The sequence below is a fragment of the Micropterus salmoides genome, unplaced genomic scaffold, assembly GCF_014851395.1.
Source record: "Micropterus salmoides isolate LMB-PRFRI ecotype aquatic unplaced genomic scaffold, ASM1485139v1 Ms_hic_scaffold_19, whole genome shotgun sequence".
In the NCBI taxonomy this organism is placed as follows: domain Eukaryota; kingdom Metazoa; phylum Chordata; class Actinopteri; order Centrarchiformes; family Centrarchidae; genus Micropterus; species Micropterus salmoides.
Genome location: NW_024041039.1, coordinates 14,168,076 through 14,183,399, shown reverse-complemented (window position 1 = coordinate 14,183,399; position 15,324 = coordinate 14,168,076). Strand labels below are relative to the sequence as shown.

The 15,324-nt window shown below is 42.1% G+C and overlaps 1 protein-coding gene across 1 annotated transcript in view; it reads right to left on the bottom strand.

Moving 5' to 3' along the window:
- Positions 1–33: 33 nt before the first annotated feature.
- The window catches only part of spred1 (sprouty related EVH1 domain containing 1), a 32,489-nt gene continuing 17,198 nt past the window's right edge, over positions 34–15,324 (bottom strand). Inside the window, exons 3-6 of the mRNA XM_038728539.1 lie at positions 14,748–14,916; positions 10,754–10,800; positions 5,400–5,555; positions 34–5,238 (exon numbers count right to left, since the gene is read on the bottom strand). Of these exons, the coding sequence (XP_038584467.1) occupies positions 4,546–5,238; positions 5,400–5,555; positions 10,754–10,800; positions 14,748–14,916 (1,065 nt within the window). The 3' untranslated portion in view covers positions 34–4,545. The remainder of the gene's footprint in view (positions 5,239–5,399; positions 5,556–10,753; positions 10,801–14,747; positions 14,917–15,324) is intronic.

The window sequence follows — 15,324 nt, the reverse complement described above, 5'->3', positions numbered from 1 at the left end:
GCTGAAAAGAAACACAATGACGCCCGCACAGCAAAAGATTAAAACTCACCATTTTATTATGATAATGTTATTTGATATGTCAAATTACAAGTGTATGATGTAACATAAAAACAGTTACAAACATATGTATGCATATTTACATTATATATTTATGAAAAGTAACGAGCTACATCTGTATAAAGAAAATACAACTATGACATGAGTTATTGGGACTACAAATTTTACATCATATACTTGGTATTCTCGAACCATGATAAGAAATACCTAGACGTGTAGAAACCAATAGAACCAGAACGAGAGATGTTAAATTATAAAATGGAAACTAGGATGGACGTGAGGCACTTTTTTGAGGTTGTCAGGATGTGAAAGTCGATGGCACTAAGAAAATTCAAAGGAAAAAACTAAAGATGCACAGGAAAGAAAAATGCACAAAGTGAGAGAGAGTGAAAGAAAGAAAAGGAAAGAAAACAGGCAGTGTTTACAGAATAGTTAAGAGTAGTACCATTTATACTGCAAGTTTCAAAACACAAATGTCTTCCACTATTTATAACTAATCACATAAATGTTACATCAAGCGCTGTAAGATGAAAAAAAAGCTTACATAGAGTATCATCAGTGCACCAAAGCATTGGAGAATTGAAACATAACCACTCAACTGCTGTGAAAAGTAATCCTTTTTAAAAACAATACACTGAAGAGAAACAGGTTTATATAGCTTTTTCTTTTTTAATCTACACAATGTCAAGAATGTACACTTGTATGCATTCCCAAAGATATGCACAATTTCCAAGATTGAAAGAGGATAAAAGACTAGCAGCAAAGTGGTTAAAACTGAAGTCTTATATAATGCAGGTCAAAAAATATATATATATTAAAGCAGACAGACACATGTTGCATATATAATACAGTACATGACAGGAAGTTGCACTGTGCTGGTTAATGCAGAATGAGAAGTGTTATTTCAGCATTCTCTACACTTCGTATAAATGCACGTCCTACATTTTGCTTCTCAGCCAGCAAGTTTTAATCAGGTTCATCAAACCTTGGTTCAGCTTGCAATGAATGCAGGGCAATCCAATTACAATGGGAGAATATGACAACCAACCAAACATTTGGTTACACACCAACCCCACACGCTCCCACACCACCAGCACGCTGGAAACGAACACGCATACTTTACACACACTCGTGGGTGCACAAGAACGCACGTATATAGTAACACTCGCACACCCACACACATGCACAAGTGTCCTCTTTATCACACAGAGCAATCAAACATTTAAAAACTCACCGTCGTGGTTATATGCTGTTGGAAAATTAGGGTTTAACAGTCGTTCATAGCTGATTTTCTCTGTCAAAACAATAAAATTAGTGATTGTATCTAGCAGCTTTATATGTATGTATATATATTTATATATCAAACTTTTGAAACAAGTGGACTGCCACTACTGTACCGTGTTAGCGCTATCCTTCCTTCTACCGTACAAAACTAGAGAGAAACTCTATTAGAAGCTCAATAGTCATTTCCATCACAAACGCCCTCTACTTTTCAATGTGAAATAATACTAAAAGGTGACCTATGTACATAATGCTGTCAATTGAAGCTACAGTATATGCTGACAGCAACGATAAATACAGCTCTATCTTTAAAATTTCAAAGACAAAAAAAGCTGGGATTATTATTAGAACTTAAATATAGTGTTAAGTATTTACAGGTGTTTGGAGTTTGGTACCAGGGGTTGGTCGTCCTATCTACATAGCGTTAAAGTGTCCTGTCCCATCACTGACTCAGTCTGCAGAGAGGTCACTGTGTTTCCCACGTTAGAAAGTTTGCATAGAAAGTAAAGGGAGCGTCGGCCCAGGGTGGAATTAGGAAAATATAAATGTGTGTGTCGCGTCGAGACCACCATATTGTATTTTAACCAGGAGTGACAGGAGTTGAGAAGAAATGCATATCTGTTAGCAAACAGCACATGGATGCTGTACCAAATCTGCTGTTAAATATTGAGGTGAATCACAATTAGCACTCATTTCAAACACGCCAATGCCTTGCTTAGGGATAATTTTGGTTATTGCAGCCAGACGCCCAAACTGAGAGGGAGTTTACTCTAATCTAAGTGTTGTTGTTTAGACTAGTTTGAGTTAACTATGGTTTTGTGAGTAAGACACGCTCAATTTAAAAATTGTCTTAGGTGGGAAAATGGGGTTCAAACACAGCTAGACTCTAGCGTACAGTCTGCCTAGTCCCTGTTTCCCAAACTATGTTAAAGGAGTAGTTTGACATTTTGGGAATTACACTTATTTGCTTTTTAGCTGAGGGTTAGATGATAAGATTGATACCACTCTACAATCTATTTGTTACATTTGAAGCTGCAGCAGCTGGTTAGCTTAGCTTATCAATGGGCTAAAAACAAGAAGAAACAGCTAGCTTGACTCTGTCCAAAGATTGCCAAACTCACCTACCAGCACAGTTAAAGCTCACTAATTAATACTTTATATCTTGTTTGTTTAATCTGAACAAAACAAATGTTATATGAACAAATGACATATATGTTATTTAGAGAACTTTTGAGGAGTTGGTAGGCAAATTTGGTCACAAACAGACGGAGCAAGGCTAGCCGTTTCCCCCTCTTTTCCAGTTTTTATGCTATGCTAAGCTAAGTGGCTTCAAGCTCCATCTTAACATTGAACACACTGGTATTGATCTTCTTATCCAACTTTGGGAAAGAAAGCAAATTTCCCAAAATATCAAAGATACTTTGGAAAACAGGACGCTTGTTTGTACTGTCATAAGTCAAAGCCTTAATTACATATTCAATGGTGACGTTACATGACGTCAACACATACACATTTTATATATATATATATATATATATATATATATATATATATATATAGAGAGAGAGACACACACACGTCTGTATGTTTTGTAATAGCTAAGATACTCAGCATTCCTGAAACAATGCATTCATTCATTCAGGGCCTGTTAAATGAAGAAACACAGAAGGAGTGGGCTTTTGAGGAACAACAAAATACTATATTAAGACAGGATAAGAGGGGAAAATAAAAGTTAAATAAAATAACTCATTCATGGGACAAACATGGACATTTGGAGAGGGTGCTGCAACCAAAGCTTGGAGAGCAGTGCTTTCTGGAGGGGTTTCCCCTGTGCCAAAATGGATGTTAAATTAGTCAAATGTATGTACAGACTAATTTCACAATCTGAGGGATTCTCAGTAAAACAACCTAATTTAAGTGCCTCATCATTTAGCCAAGGAGCACTGTAACCCCTTTACTCACCAAAACAAAACTTGCTGGTTGAGCAACATTTCAGCCTTTGTTTCAAAAATAATTATAAAATGAGCAGGAAAAGATAACAGTGAAAAAACAAAAACACCCAACAATTTCACTACAGCAGTAAATAACTGGACTACAACTGAAATTCACTGGAGTAAATCAAATTGTCATGTATTGGTTTCAATTTAAATGGTTCAAGAGGTTCTAATGCTATTTTCATGAGGGGGTGGGGGGGCTATTTGGGGAACTGCATGGTAAAGTCATTACCATTTTTTCCCTTCTAATCATGGAATCGATCCCTTTATTTTGGAATGCAATCAAATAGTCTAAATCACCCCGGGAAAGCAAGGTAATCATTTTAAATCATTTTAACTTCTAAATGAATGTCAAAAGCTATACCAAGCTGTACCTTGAAAAAAAAAAAAAAAAAAAAAAAAGCCATTACTTTTTGATTTTTTTCTTCAACATTCGATGGAAAGGAAAACAAGGAATTGGCCATACATCCATCACAGCAACATCTCTCAAATATTAAAATTACACTAAATATGGTAGTTAATGTACCACAAGAATTTGAGAGGATTACCTTTACTCGGGGAAGGGGGGGGGACCATTTCTAGTGCACTTTTCTCTGTCTAGTAATTACATTGTCCGCAAATGCTTAAGCCATGAAGGAAAGGCCACTGTTACCCAACTGCAAATTCACAAAAAAAGCAATAAAGTATCCCTTTTAGCATACTCAAACAACAAGTATTTTTTCGGACCGCAGAGTAGTTTTGTTTTCTTTTTTTTTCATTAAGTCGTCGCTCTCTGTACAAAAGACAATTTTCCTTCATAAAGTTACACATTACTTGTAGCAGAGTTCCGACAGTTGTGGCCTGGCTTTGTCAATGCATGAGTGTGAATGTGAGAGAGAGGCGTGTAGGTGTGTGTGTATGTGTGTGTTTACAGGTGTTTTTAGTAACATCTCCAAGTCTATTAATCTTGATCCATCCTCCTCCTCTTCTCCTCAGATTAAGCTCCTGAACTTAGCTTGATGCTCAGAGCCCCCACAAAGCACATGGTTTGTCCTCCACTGCTGCTTGTCGGCGACAAACACAAACTGAAATCTCCAAAAGCCCTCAGAGCTGGGGATCAACAACATATCACCCCGTCTGAGAGGGAATGAAAAAAGGATGCCGGCTTTTAATTTTCCGCTTTTATCCACTTCCTGTGTTAGCTAGCTTTGAGGGTGTCCCAGAGTCTGTCGGGTCACCCTGCAGCTTTATGCTTGCCCCCACAGCAGCGGCAGGCCTCGCCACAGTGGTGGCAGGCGCGCAGAGGCAGGTAGCAGCACATGCAGGGCGCTATGAAGGAGAGCGCCACCAGGGCCAGCCAACGCAGGCAGAACTGCTCGTCAGATGTGTCACATGAGCAGGGGTCTGAGAAGTCACCCTCAGAGTCGGACATGCAGTGGTACAGCATGCTCTCAGCGCACAGCATGCAGCTGACTTTATAGATGCACTGCTTGATCGGGTCGGGGGCGTCTTGGCACTGCCCCCGCCAGTTGTCTTCGTGGTTGAACATCTCCCGACAGTAGATGCAGCGAGAGCGCTCGCCATCCTCTCGCCGCCGTCGGCCCTTCTTCGACTTGAGCAAGGGCGAGGGCTGAGTCTTGATTGCTGTGTCCTTGCCCAGCCCCATACCTGTTCCAATGCCCATACCAGGGCCAGAGAGGGAGTCCCCACCGGGGCCATCAGGGAAAAGGTACTCGCACTTCTTACTGTCCAGTTTGTGAAAGGCAGTGGGGAAGTCCAGGTCATCGCGGTCGGCCTCCTGTTTCCACATGACAGGGTGGCGGTAGTCCTCATAGCCGCGGATGAGCACGTCTTTGCGTGGGTTGATGCGAACAATCTCCTCCTCGTCCATGTGAAAACTGACATGACGAGTTGACTTAAAGGAGACCTTCAGAAGAGCAGAAATTGAGAATTAGTTTGACTACTCAACAAGAATACTTTGTAGCAGTAATTAAATATAAGAAACGCACGCAAGACGCCACAATGCAATATAGTGTCATCTACTTCAAATTTTAAAGATGTGAATGGTTGTGTGGAGAAGTGGCAGACCTGTGGAGGCAGGTAGCGGCGGTTGCTGGAGGGGAACTCGTCGAAGGGTTGGGCGCGGACGTAGCAGCCCCTGAATGGCTCGGTGGACACGACGTTGTTCAGCGGGGAGAAGGGCTCTTTCATTGGCGTACAGATAGAGGGAAGCTCATCACACACCTTGAGGAATACAGAGAAAATTAAAAGTAAGTAAGGTAAGTATTTTGAAAACTCAAATACATCTTGTGTTTCCCCTCAGACGGACGCACGCCAAAGAAACACAAAACACCTGTGTGTTGACATAATTCATTATAATTATCCAATTATACTTTATTTGTCAGTATGTATACTAGGATTTTGTGTACATTGTATTACGTAGTATGCCCATAATATCTAGCTATCATTCTCACACTAAAAACACTAACGTTGGATCAATTCAGTTTTCATGACCACAACTGTTTTGACTCAGGGTGTGTAGGTTGTGTGTGTTCCACTTGTAACCACCAGGGGGCATCCTGTGCCCACACTTGGCCAAATGACTGTGTGCTGTGTGGTGATGACTCAAGGCCCTTCTGTTAAGAACTCAGAGTTCCCATCAGCCTTGCATGTGTTCCCATAAACATTTTAGCTGATGCATAATCTACAAACACGGGCCTAAAAAAAAACAAAAATAAAAACCAGAGAGATGCTTGAAACATGCAATGAAAAAACAGAAAGAGACTACGGAAACCGTGTGAGCATTTCTTCCACCTCACGCCTAACAATCTCATAATTACAAGAAGGAAGCTCAGCCATAATGAGATGTCTATAAATAACATCCTTTTAAATGCCACAGTCTGCATCATACACATTTTAAAATAAAAATATTTCTACACATTGACAGGAATAAAATAAATAGAAATAGTCTAATACTTCAGTCCTCATTGCAACAAAATCACAAAAGTGATGGCTATTCATGATTCATGCGTGCAGAGGTGATGAGAGATGGGGGAGGATAGTCGACCATTACATCAAGAGCTGTGTGATGCTATTTCATTATTTCAGCACAGCCATCTGTATAACCAACCATCACATACGCAAATTACATGAAAATATGCAATCAGCCCTAATTCTGCTTGCATCCAAAACAAAAAAAACAAACAAACAACATTTTCTCTCAATGCTTGAAAATGATTCATATAAACCGCTAAATGTCTCCAAGGTTATGGCTTTCTTCAAATCCCACTCAGAAAAACACACACACACACACGCCGCGGTATCTTCACACATATAAGTTCAATCGAAACATATTCAAGCCTTGTACACACTGGCTAGCAGTCCCTCTTTTCCCAAACACACACAGACACACACACACACACACCCCGACCTCATCAAGGCAGGGTTAGTCCTCCTCTCTTCTCCTTCTCCCACCCTCTCTCTCTCAGCTCTGCGTGTGGAGGAGGCTACTGGCTCTGGTTAGTCAGTGCCGTGTGTAAAGTAGCCCACGCCAGTGCTTTAACGCACAGCGGAAATCTGGTTTGCTCCCAGCTGCTGCTACAGTAATTACTGTCCTGTGGTTGCTAAGAGATGTTTCCTTTGACTCTCCCCCCCCCCGGCCGCCTGCCTGCCTGCCTGCCCGCCCCCCCCCACCCAGACTGCTAACACGTGGTGTGTGTATGTGTGTGACTTTGCTCCTTCTTTGCCTCCAAACATACCAAGTGGTGATCCAGAGCGTCTGCAGGGGAATGTCATGAATAGGAGACAGTGGAGGGAGAGAAGAGAAAGAACAGAACAGGAAAAAATGACTTTGTGTTGTATTCGTGTGTGTGTGTGTGTGTGTGTGTGAGTGAGTGAGTGAGTGAGTGAGTGAGTGAGTGAGTGAGTGAGTGAGAGAGAGAGAGCGCGAGAGAAAGGGAGAAAGAGAGTGAGAGGCCAAAGAGTCTGCTGAGGGAATGTCATAAACCAGCTCCAGCTGGAGAAATGCAGCACGGAACTTAAAAAGCCAGATGACAGCTGTGTGTGTGTGTATGTGAGAGAAAGAAAGAAAGAAAGAAAGAAAGAAAGAAAGAAAGAAAGAAAGAAAGGAGCGAGGGGTGGTGGTGGGGGGGGTGAAATGGGAAACAGACTTGGGCTTCCTTTTAAAGCGCTTGCCTAAGCCCCACCATTCAAAGGCATGCGTGGGGGCCAATCTGGAGCTGAGTTGACCCTAGAGATGTGGCTGGGTTTGGGAGGAGAGGAGTGGGAGGGAGACGAAGGATGGAGGTGGTGTGGAGCCAGGGGCAACCTGGCTCCACACCAACATCAGGGATCCATGCACTTCTGCAGTGCATGCAAGGCACAGGGGCTCAGGACAGGGAAAGCTGGGGTCGGCCCCCATACTGCAAACCTACAGAACATCATGGATCTCTCCATTAGACAGAGAAAAGAACGGAGAAGAATGTGCACGTTCAGACATTTGATCACACTAAATGGTTTGTCTGTTTATGTGTTTCTCACACTCTAGAAATACAACTCTGCTTAAATGAGGCGAATCACGAGCAGTGCTCATCTCTGTGACTTGTTAACTCAAAAAAAAAAGAAGTACAGCCAACTTCAAGGCTACTCCCCATGTGTCAAATGGTTTGACATTTTGTGAAATACGCTTATTAGCTTTGTTGCAGAGGGTTAGATAGGAAGATTGAAGCCACACTAATGTCTGTAGGCTAAATAGGAAGCTACAGCCAGCAGCTGGTTAGCTTAAGACCGGAAACAGAGGGACTCTGCCCTAAGGTAACAAGCACACCTACAAGCACCTCTAACGCTCACTAATTAACATGTCATATACAGTTTCTTGTTTGTTTAATCAAAGTATAAAAAGTGGTGGTTGCTTTGTCCAGCCAAAAAATATGCCCACACCTAACCTCCCAAAAACCAGAACATGTCATTTTAATTGTTTGGCTTTTGTACTAATTAAATCAAATTGGTATACATGTGGTGATTAGTGAGTTTTAAAAGTGCCGGTAGGCCCGATTTTTTTAACCTTTGGACAGAACAGAAAGTTTACAGTAATTATGCTAAGCTAACGGGCTGCAGGCTGCAGTTTCATAGTTGAGAGAGACATAGCAGAGTGGTATCAATCTTCTCATCTAAGTCTCTCTCAACAAAGCTAATAAAACTATTCGTTTAAACCGCTCTTCTTCATTACTCCAACGTGCTTTATAGAGCACTATTGAAACACACCAAACCAGTCTACTGAACCGGTCTGTGGGTGAGGCTGTAAATGTCAACTGGCCAACAAAACCTCTGTGTACTAAACTGATAAGAGAAAACTTCCTGCCAGTTCTAAATTAGATGCGGATGTTTTCCTGTGGCATTCGAAAGAAACACATTTTACTTTGTACCAGCGGAAGGACTGTGGAGGTACGGCAAAATTCCTGGCAGTGGGTCATCACAGCTGAGCAGGGTGTTGTGCAACAATTTTTTTTTTTTTTTTTTTTTTTAATGGGTAAAATATTCTGCATGTGCATATAGTGTGTGCGTGTGTTTCTGAGTGAGAGGAAGAATGTGGTAAGCTTGTGAAGGGCATACAAGTGGGTGCTGAGCCTCAGTGGGCAGGATGTGGGTGGAGAAGACCGCCGTGAACGCATGTACATTCTCACACACACACACACACACACACACACACACACACACACACACACACACAAAATTCTAAGATTAAGAGTTATTTTTAGAGATGTCTGAATTTAATCAAAGAAGGCTTGGTGATGACCTCCCGTACTGATGAGACACTGGTTTCTGCTTTTTCCAACAAGGTCAAGGCTACTCGGGACTGATCTCCTGCTTCTAAAGGGGCCCGTCAATAACACAAACTAAATACCTGAATTAGAATTCTTTTAGACACCACATTCCTCCCTCAGTCTGTGTATTTTTTTAGAGACCATATTGTACCAGGTTATATGTACGGGCTGTGTTGTGACTTTATGAGTATAAAGAAACACAGCTAATATCCCACCTTGTTGTGTAATGGTATTTGCTAGTTCTCTGGCTGCAGCACTTGCCACTGGTTCCCTGCTCTTCCTCTGTAGCCCAGGTCTCCGACCGCAACATTCGGATGCCAAATCACCATGGTGACACCCTCGGTGGCTCACTCGCTGAACCTTGTGAACACCCCCTTCTAACCCCCCTCCCACTGCACAACCCCCACCCCCTCCACCCGCTGCCTAGCAACAGTGGTGCCATTGGATTTCCTGTATGTTCAGGCTTATTCCTTAAAGAGGAACTTCGCCACAGGAACGCAGCTCTCCCTCCTTCACTGTTCATATAGTATACAACATACAGGACCAGCAAGATGCTAGCAAGGTCAAAGGTGATGACTAGCCTCTGACAAGTCCAGTGAACTCACAGCTTAAAAACAAACTCATAGGTGGTACAGTGTCAAGAGTCAAAATGCACCTGAAATAAATCCTTTTTGAGCTGTACATTTGTGTACACCACAAACTACAGAGTAAAGAATGACCAGAGTTGAATCTATTACCTCTCTGGCACAGTGTCAATGCTAATTAATAATATGTTTCACAAAAATAGCACCTATTGCAGGACTGTTGTTTGTATTGGATGGTTTCTGCATCTCTAAGAATGCATTACACGAACTGGCCGTCCTCACACAAAGGTGTCTTTTCACCTACTTTGCAATCAGAAGTGGAAAAGATGACTGACGTTCCTGTTACAGGCCTGATATCTAAAACAAATGAACATGGGTGTGTAGACTATAAGACTATATATAGTCTACAGTCTCTATATCTATCTACAGTATCTATCTATCTATCTATCCACACACTTATCAGTTTTCAGCCTGTCAACAAAAACAGGCCCAGCTCACAAAGAAACACATTCAGTTTGGAGAACATTGACATCACAGAGCATTTTCACCAAGCTACCTTTCAACAACCAGCTCCTGAGGCACTGACTAGTTATTATAACAGCATCAATTGTAACAAGAGTGACAGCTACCTAGTTAGATTGATAGAGACGGCTAAGCCTGCTCTAGCACATTCGCTGGCCAACACCCAGCTTCACCTCAGGGTCTGGCTGGTACTGGTTAAACACCTGTAAATCTCCGAGAACAACTGTTAGAAAACAAAGGCAGGTGTCAGCGCCTGGGTGGGACACATCAGGGCTAGAACATATGGCTCAGGTTCTAGCTATGACCTGCCTCCAATTTAATAGCAAGGGAGAGTTCTGTGATAAATCTAACCTTGTAAAAACCTACAGGTAGTTGCACTTGTACATTACATAACCATGTGAAAGTACTGTGAAAAATGCTTATAGCATAAACAAACTCATGTGCACGCACACAACACACAATTTCTTCAAGCTAAAGCTCTTAGGCAGAACCTCTCAGCTTTAATCTCACTCACCGGAGGTCCATCCTCGGGAATATCCCCTTCCCCAATCGACCGACAACCTGGAAGAGAGAAGAAAGAACCCAGATGGGAGAAAGATTAGCGCCCTGACTTGATCATTTTATACACTTAAACCAATAGTCATTGTTACAGTTAAGCGACTAAAAGCTTACAACAGTAAAGTACTAAGAGCGCACAATCCATGGATCATCATTCTCTATGGCAATAAAACCTCCTCCCACAGTAACTAATGGTATTATCAACATGTTGCATCAGGTTATTGTACATTACGAAACTTGTATAATAGCACATACACATAGCACACTGTTTAGTTTCTTTGATAGCTACATTTGATTAACAAATACAAGGAAGGACTTGGTCTGGGAACTTTACCACTAGGGGCAAAATCTTGTGGAACAACAGTGAAATCGTGTACCAGACTTGTCCACTTCCTTGTAATATTTAGAAAACATAGCTAAATTTTTAAGAACATATATAATTTATACTGTATTCATGAAACTATTTTACTCTCAGTGGATGACACCTCCTCTACAAAGCATGTTTGAGCTAAAACAGAACGCTGATTCTTGTCAGGCCAGAATAGGACAAGCCTTCTGCTTTCCTCTGACTGCAGCCTAATGGGGAAATGAAAGCTGCTTTGTGTCAGTGGGGCACACAGAAGTTAATGAAATATGCATGTCAAGAATAATGTAACCCCGACCTTGGCTAAAACGCCATGTGCCATTTCCGCATCCAATCCAAAACACCTCTGCTGATGCTGGAGTCAGAGCTTATGTTTCAGGTATTAGGCTGACCATGTTACAGCTTTTCATTACCACAGAGAATGAAACTGTGGATGGTGTAACCCGATGAAAGACACTAATGTTACTGATATTTTAACACAAAGTGCTGTTTTGTTAAACCCTTTTCTGCTAATAAAGCAGGGTGACATTTTTCACATTGAGAGCACCATTGGTTAAGAGATAATACTGTTGCCCAGTATTGTAGTATTATTGTCCTTAATGAAAAATACTACCCAGAAGTACTACTTAAACACTATATAAGATTTTAAAAATGAATCTGAAGTAGTAACAATGTACTGCTGACAATTTTAATTGTGTCCGTACGTTTCAACAATGCAAAATCACTCATTAATTGTGGAAGTTCTTACGTGCAAGAAGTTTGGCTTAAATGAAAGCTTGTCAGCAAAGCATGAGGCTACGCAGACCAATAAAATCTCAAGATTTGTATTTGATTTTTGAAAAATAAAAAGGGAGTGAAAAACTTGTGCTGCTTTCAAGATACGCGTATCAAAACGATATCAAGCAGCATCACAACGTCAGTAAAATTATCCTGGCATGCGATACCTACCGAGCTTTATGTATAACATAGGAGTTGCTGTCATTTGTTTCAATCTTGCATTAATGGTCTTATTAATGGAACTTAAAGCTAGACATCCAACAACAAAAGTGAAGAAAATTTACACAATTATGTGTATATGAATTCATACATGCAACCACTTTGCTACACAGTAGTGACAACAAAAATAATCTGGGAAACAGATATTCTTTACACTTCTAATGATGCTGAAATCAGTTTAAGTCAGTAAACTATTAAGCTATTAAGACTAAACTAAAACTACTATTTACTATAATTATCATTGAAACTAGTACTGTACACACAATACTAGTGCATGTCTGATTAGAGCCAACCTTGCACTTGATTTTCAAGCAGCAGCAGCCAGAATAATCATGACAAAAGAGAACCTTGTTAAAGAAACTTAAGAGAAGAGAAAACAGTTGAGGCTACGGTCTTGGCAATGTTGCAGAAAACAGGGATTAAACCATTTCCATTGAGAAGAAGGGGAAACTGTTTGTACCTGGGGCATCGAGAGGTTCTTTTTAAAACTTAGGTTCACTTAATTAGGATCACCGAGGCCTCATTTGAAGCACTGAGGCATCAGTTAGTCTGTCTGCATTCGGGGGGGGGGGGGGCGGGGGGTGTTACAGCAAAACATGGCCATGGCAGTGCTATATCTGCCCCAAAGAGAACAGAAGAATTCACTAAGCTTGTGTTAGACCCAGTCTGTCCACTGGTCTGAATCACATGTGTGTGTGTGTGTGTGTGTGTGTGTGTGTGTGTGTGTGTGTGTGTGTGCATTTCACTACAGAGAATGAGGCTTCCTGCAGCACGACTCTGGCAGTGCTGGGCCGCGAAGCTGCCTGAGCCATGTGCCCGGCATTGCCATGGCAACAGAGGACTGTAAGACTGATACCAACACACACGTGCGCACACATACACACGGGCAAAACATATTCTCTCTCGCTCTCTTCTCTCTCGCTCTCCCCCCCCCCACACACTCACTCACTCACTCACGCTGCAGTCCAACAGCAGAACGATGCAACAGGAATACAGAAGAACCTGCTTGCCTGCCTGCGCTGAAGAGGGAGGCATTACACAACACCGGCAGAATACAGAAAGATGCCAGGAGAGAAAGGAGAGAAAGGAGAGCAGGGGAAGGGGGGAGAGAGAGAGAGAGAGAGAGGGAGCGCACTGGGGAGACGAAACTCACCATCACCTGCTCTAGCTGACATTCACAAAGAGTTGAAGCATTTACTAGGAGACAGAAGCTGCACAGCCTCTGGGGTAAAAGTGAGGGGAATGTGTTTAATCACACAGAACGGGTATCAGAGATGCTCAACTTTTCTTCCCTAAGCACCTTGTTGTGTGAACTAGGGCTGCAACTAACTGTTACTTTCATTATCAGATTATTTTCTCTCAGAAAATAGTAAAAAATAAAACACTTATCATGGGATTGTGCCAGAGGCTAAAGAGTGCTCTTCACGTGGCTTATAGTCTAACTAGCTAACTAGCCCTTACTTCTGATATGGCATTGTCATCTCCTCATTGATATGTTATGTTTATAGCAATCCACGATTCTTTGTTCTCAATCTTCAACTGGCATTGGCAGGCAGAGCTATTTGCAAAGCCCGCTCATACATTTTTTGTCCATAATTACCTTTTACCTAGACAATGTGTGGACTGTGCCCAGGAAGTTCAAATCTCAGATAAACGATTGTGGGCAAGAAGCGACTGATGCCTAGCAGCGATAAGCCTTTTACGATATGTTCTGCTGAGCCTCCTCTATGCTCCCCAGAGTTCCCAGGTCTAGAGTAAAGGAGATTATAGCTCCATAGCCAGCCAGCCTCTTGTGTAACACAGGGCTGGGTGGCAGATTGCTGAGCTGGCGATTCTCCTGCTAATTGGATGACTTTGCAACCTCTGGCACTGTACTGAAAATAATGCTTATATGGATCCAAAGCTGTTAACTAAACTCAGCCATTCAACTCCAGTGTAATATCTAGTTTAGCTTTTTTAGGCCACATTGAACACAGACAGACTAGACTAGCCAGTCCTCAAACTTACTTACCAAGTTTGAGCAGCACAAAAGCCGCACCTTGTCAAGTTTCTTCTCACTAAAGCTCTGCCCCTATCTCAGGTTGCCATCCCTTCTTCTGTCCCAACTCCAGCCCCGCTCTTTCTTACCAACCCCCCTCCTCTGTCCTATATCACCCACTGTCTGGGCATAGCCTTGCCCTACCAGTCTCTACAGGAAGTTGAGAGTTTATCTGGGCAGCTGGCGCTGATAAGATAGCACAGGAGGGGTCATGCTTGGGTGAGTGAGCAGGTAGCAGTGGGGGAAATCATCAACGCTAATCAACGCTATGAATCTCTCCTAGAACAGATGCTAGGTCAGCCATTACAAGCCAAAGACAAACAGGCAGGAATACAGGCTGCAGAAACCAGGTAACAATGCATGTTCATACACATATACCCGTATTATTTTACACGTGTTGGATAGCTGCCAACACACACAGTATACTGCAACCCCTCAGGTTTGTTTGGAGGGAATTCCAAACAAAACCGGTGCTTTGTTGATAGGGTTCTAAACTCTAAAAACACACACATGCAGCTACCATCAACTACCCACCAACCCACAGACACCCACCTTGGTTGATGTCCTCGATGGCCCGACGTATGCCCCGGTCAAAGGCACGGGCGTCGGCGGGGCTCTGGAAAGTCAGTCCAAACTTTTTGTCGTTGATCCTCCAGTGGTGGAAGATGGGGTTGACCTTGTTGTATATTAGGTCTTTCTGCAGGACACACTCCAGCACCACCTGACAACACACATACACAAGGCATATTAGCACTCGACTACATTGCAGTTACATTTGGTCGAGCTAAAGTTGCTAGTATGCAGACTGGAAACTGCATCATTTGGAGATTTTAAAGATTTGGCGATGGAACTCACTAGGGAACATGCACGTAAATCCTTCATCTTGCTCCTCACCCTAAGCCTTTCAAATGTGTCACATTTAATCATTCCACAGTAACATGAGCAAGAGGCCTGCATCACACACACAAGTTCATAGTTTCTAAAATAGAAATAGAAAATGCCAAAAAACAAAAATCATCCTAAACGAAATCATTTCACATGCTTCTTTGGATAATTTGTAAAACACAGTCTAAATGGTGGGGTTTTCATTTCAGATGATGATAAAGCTGGAGAGCAGTGGTGGTGGCAG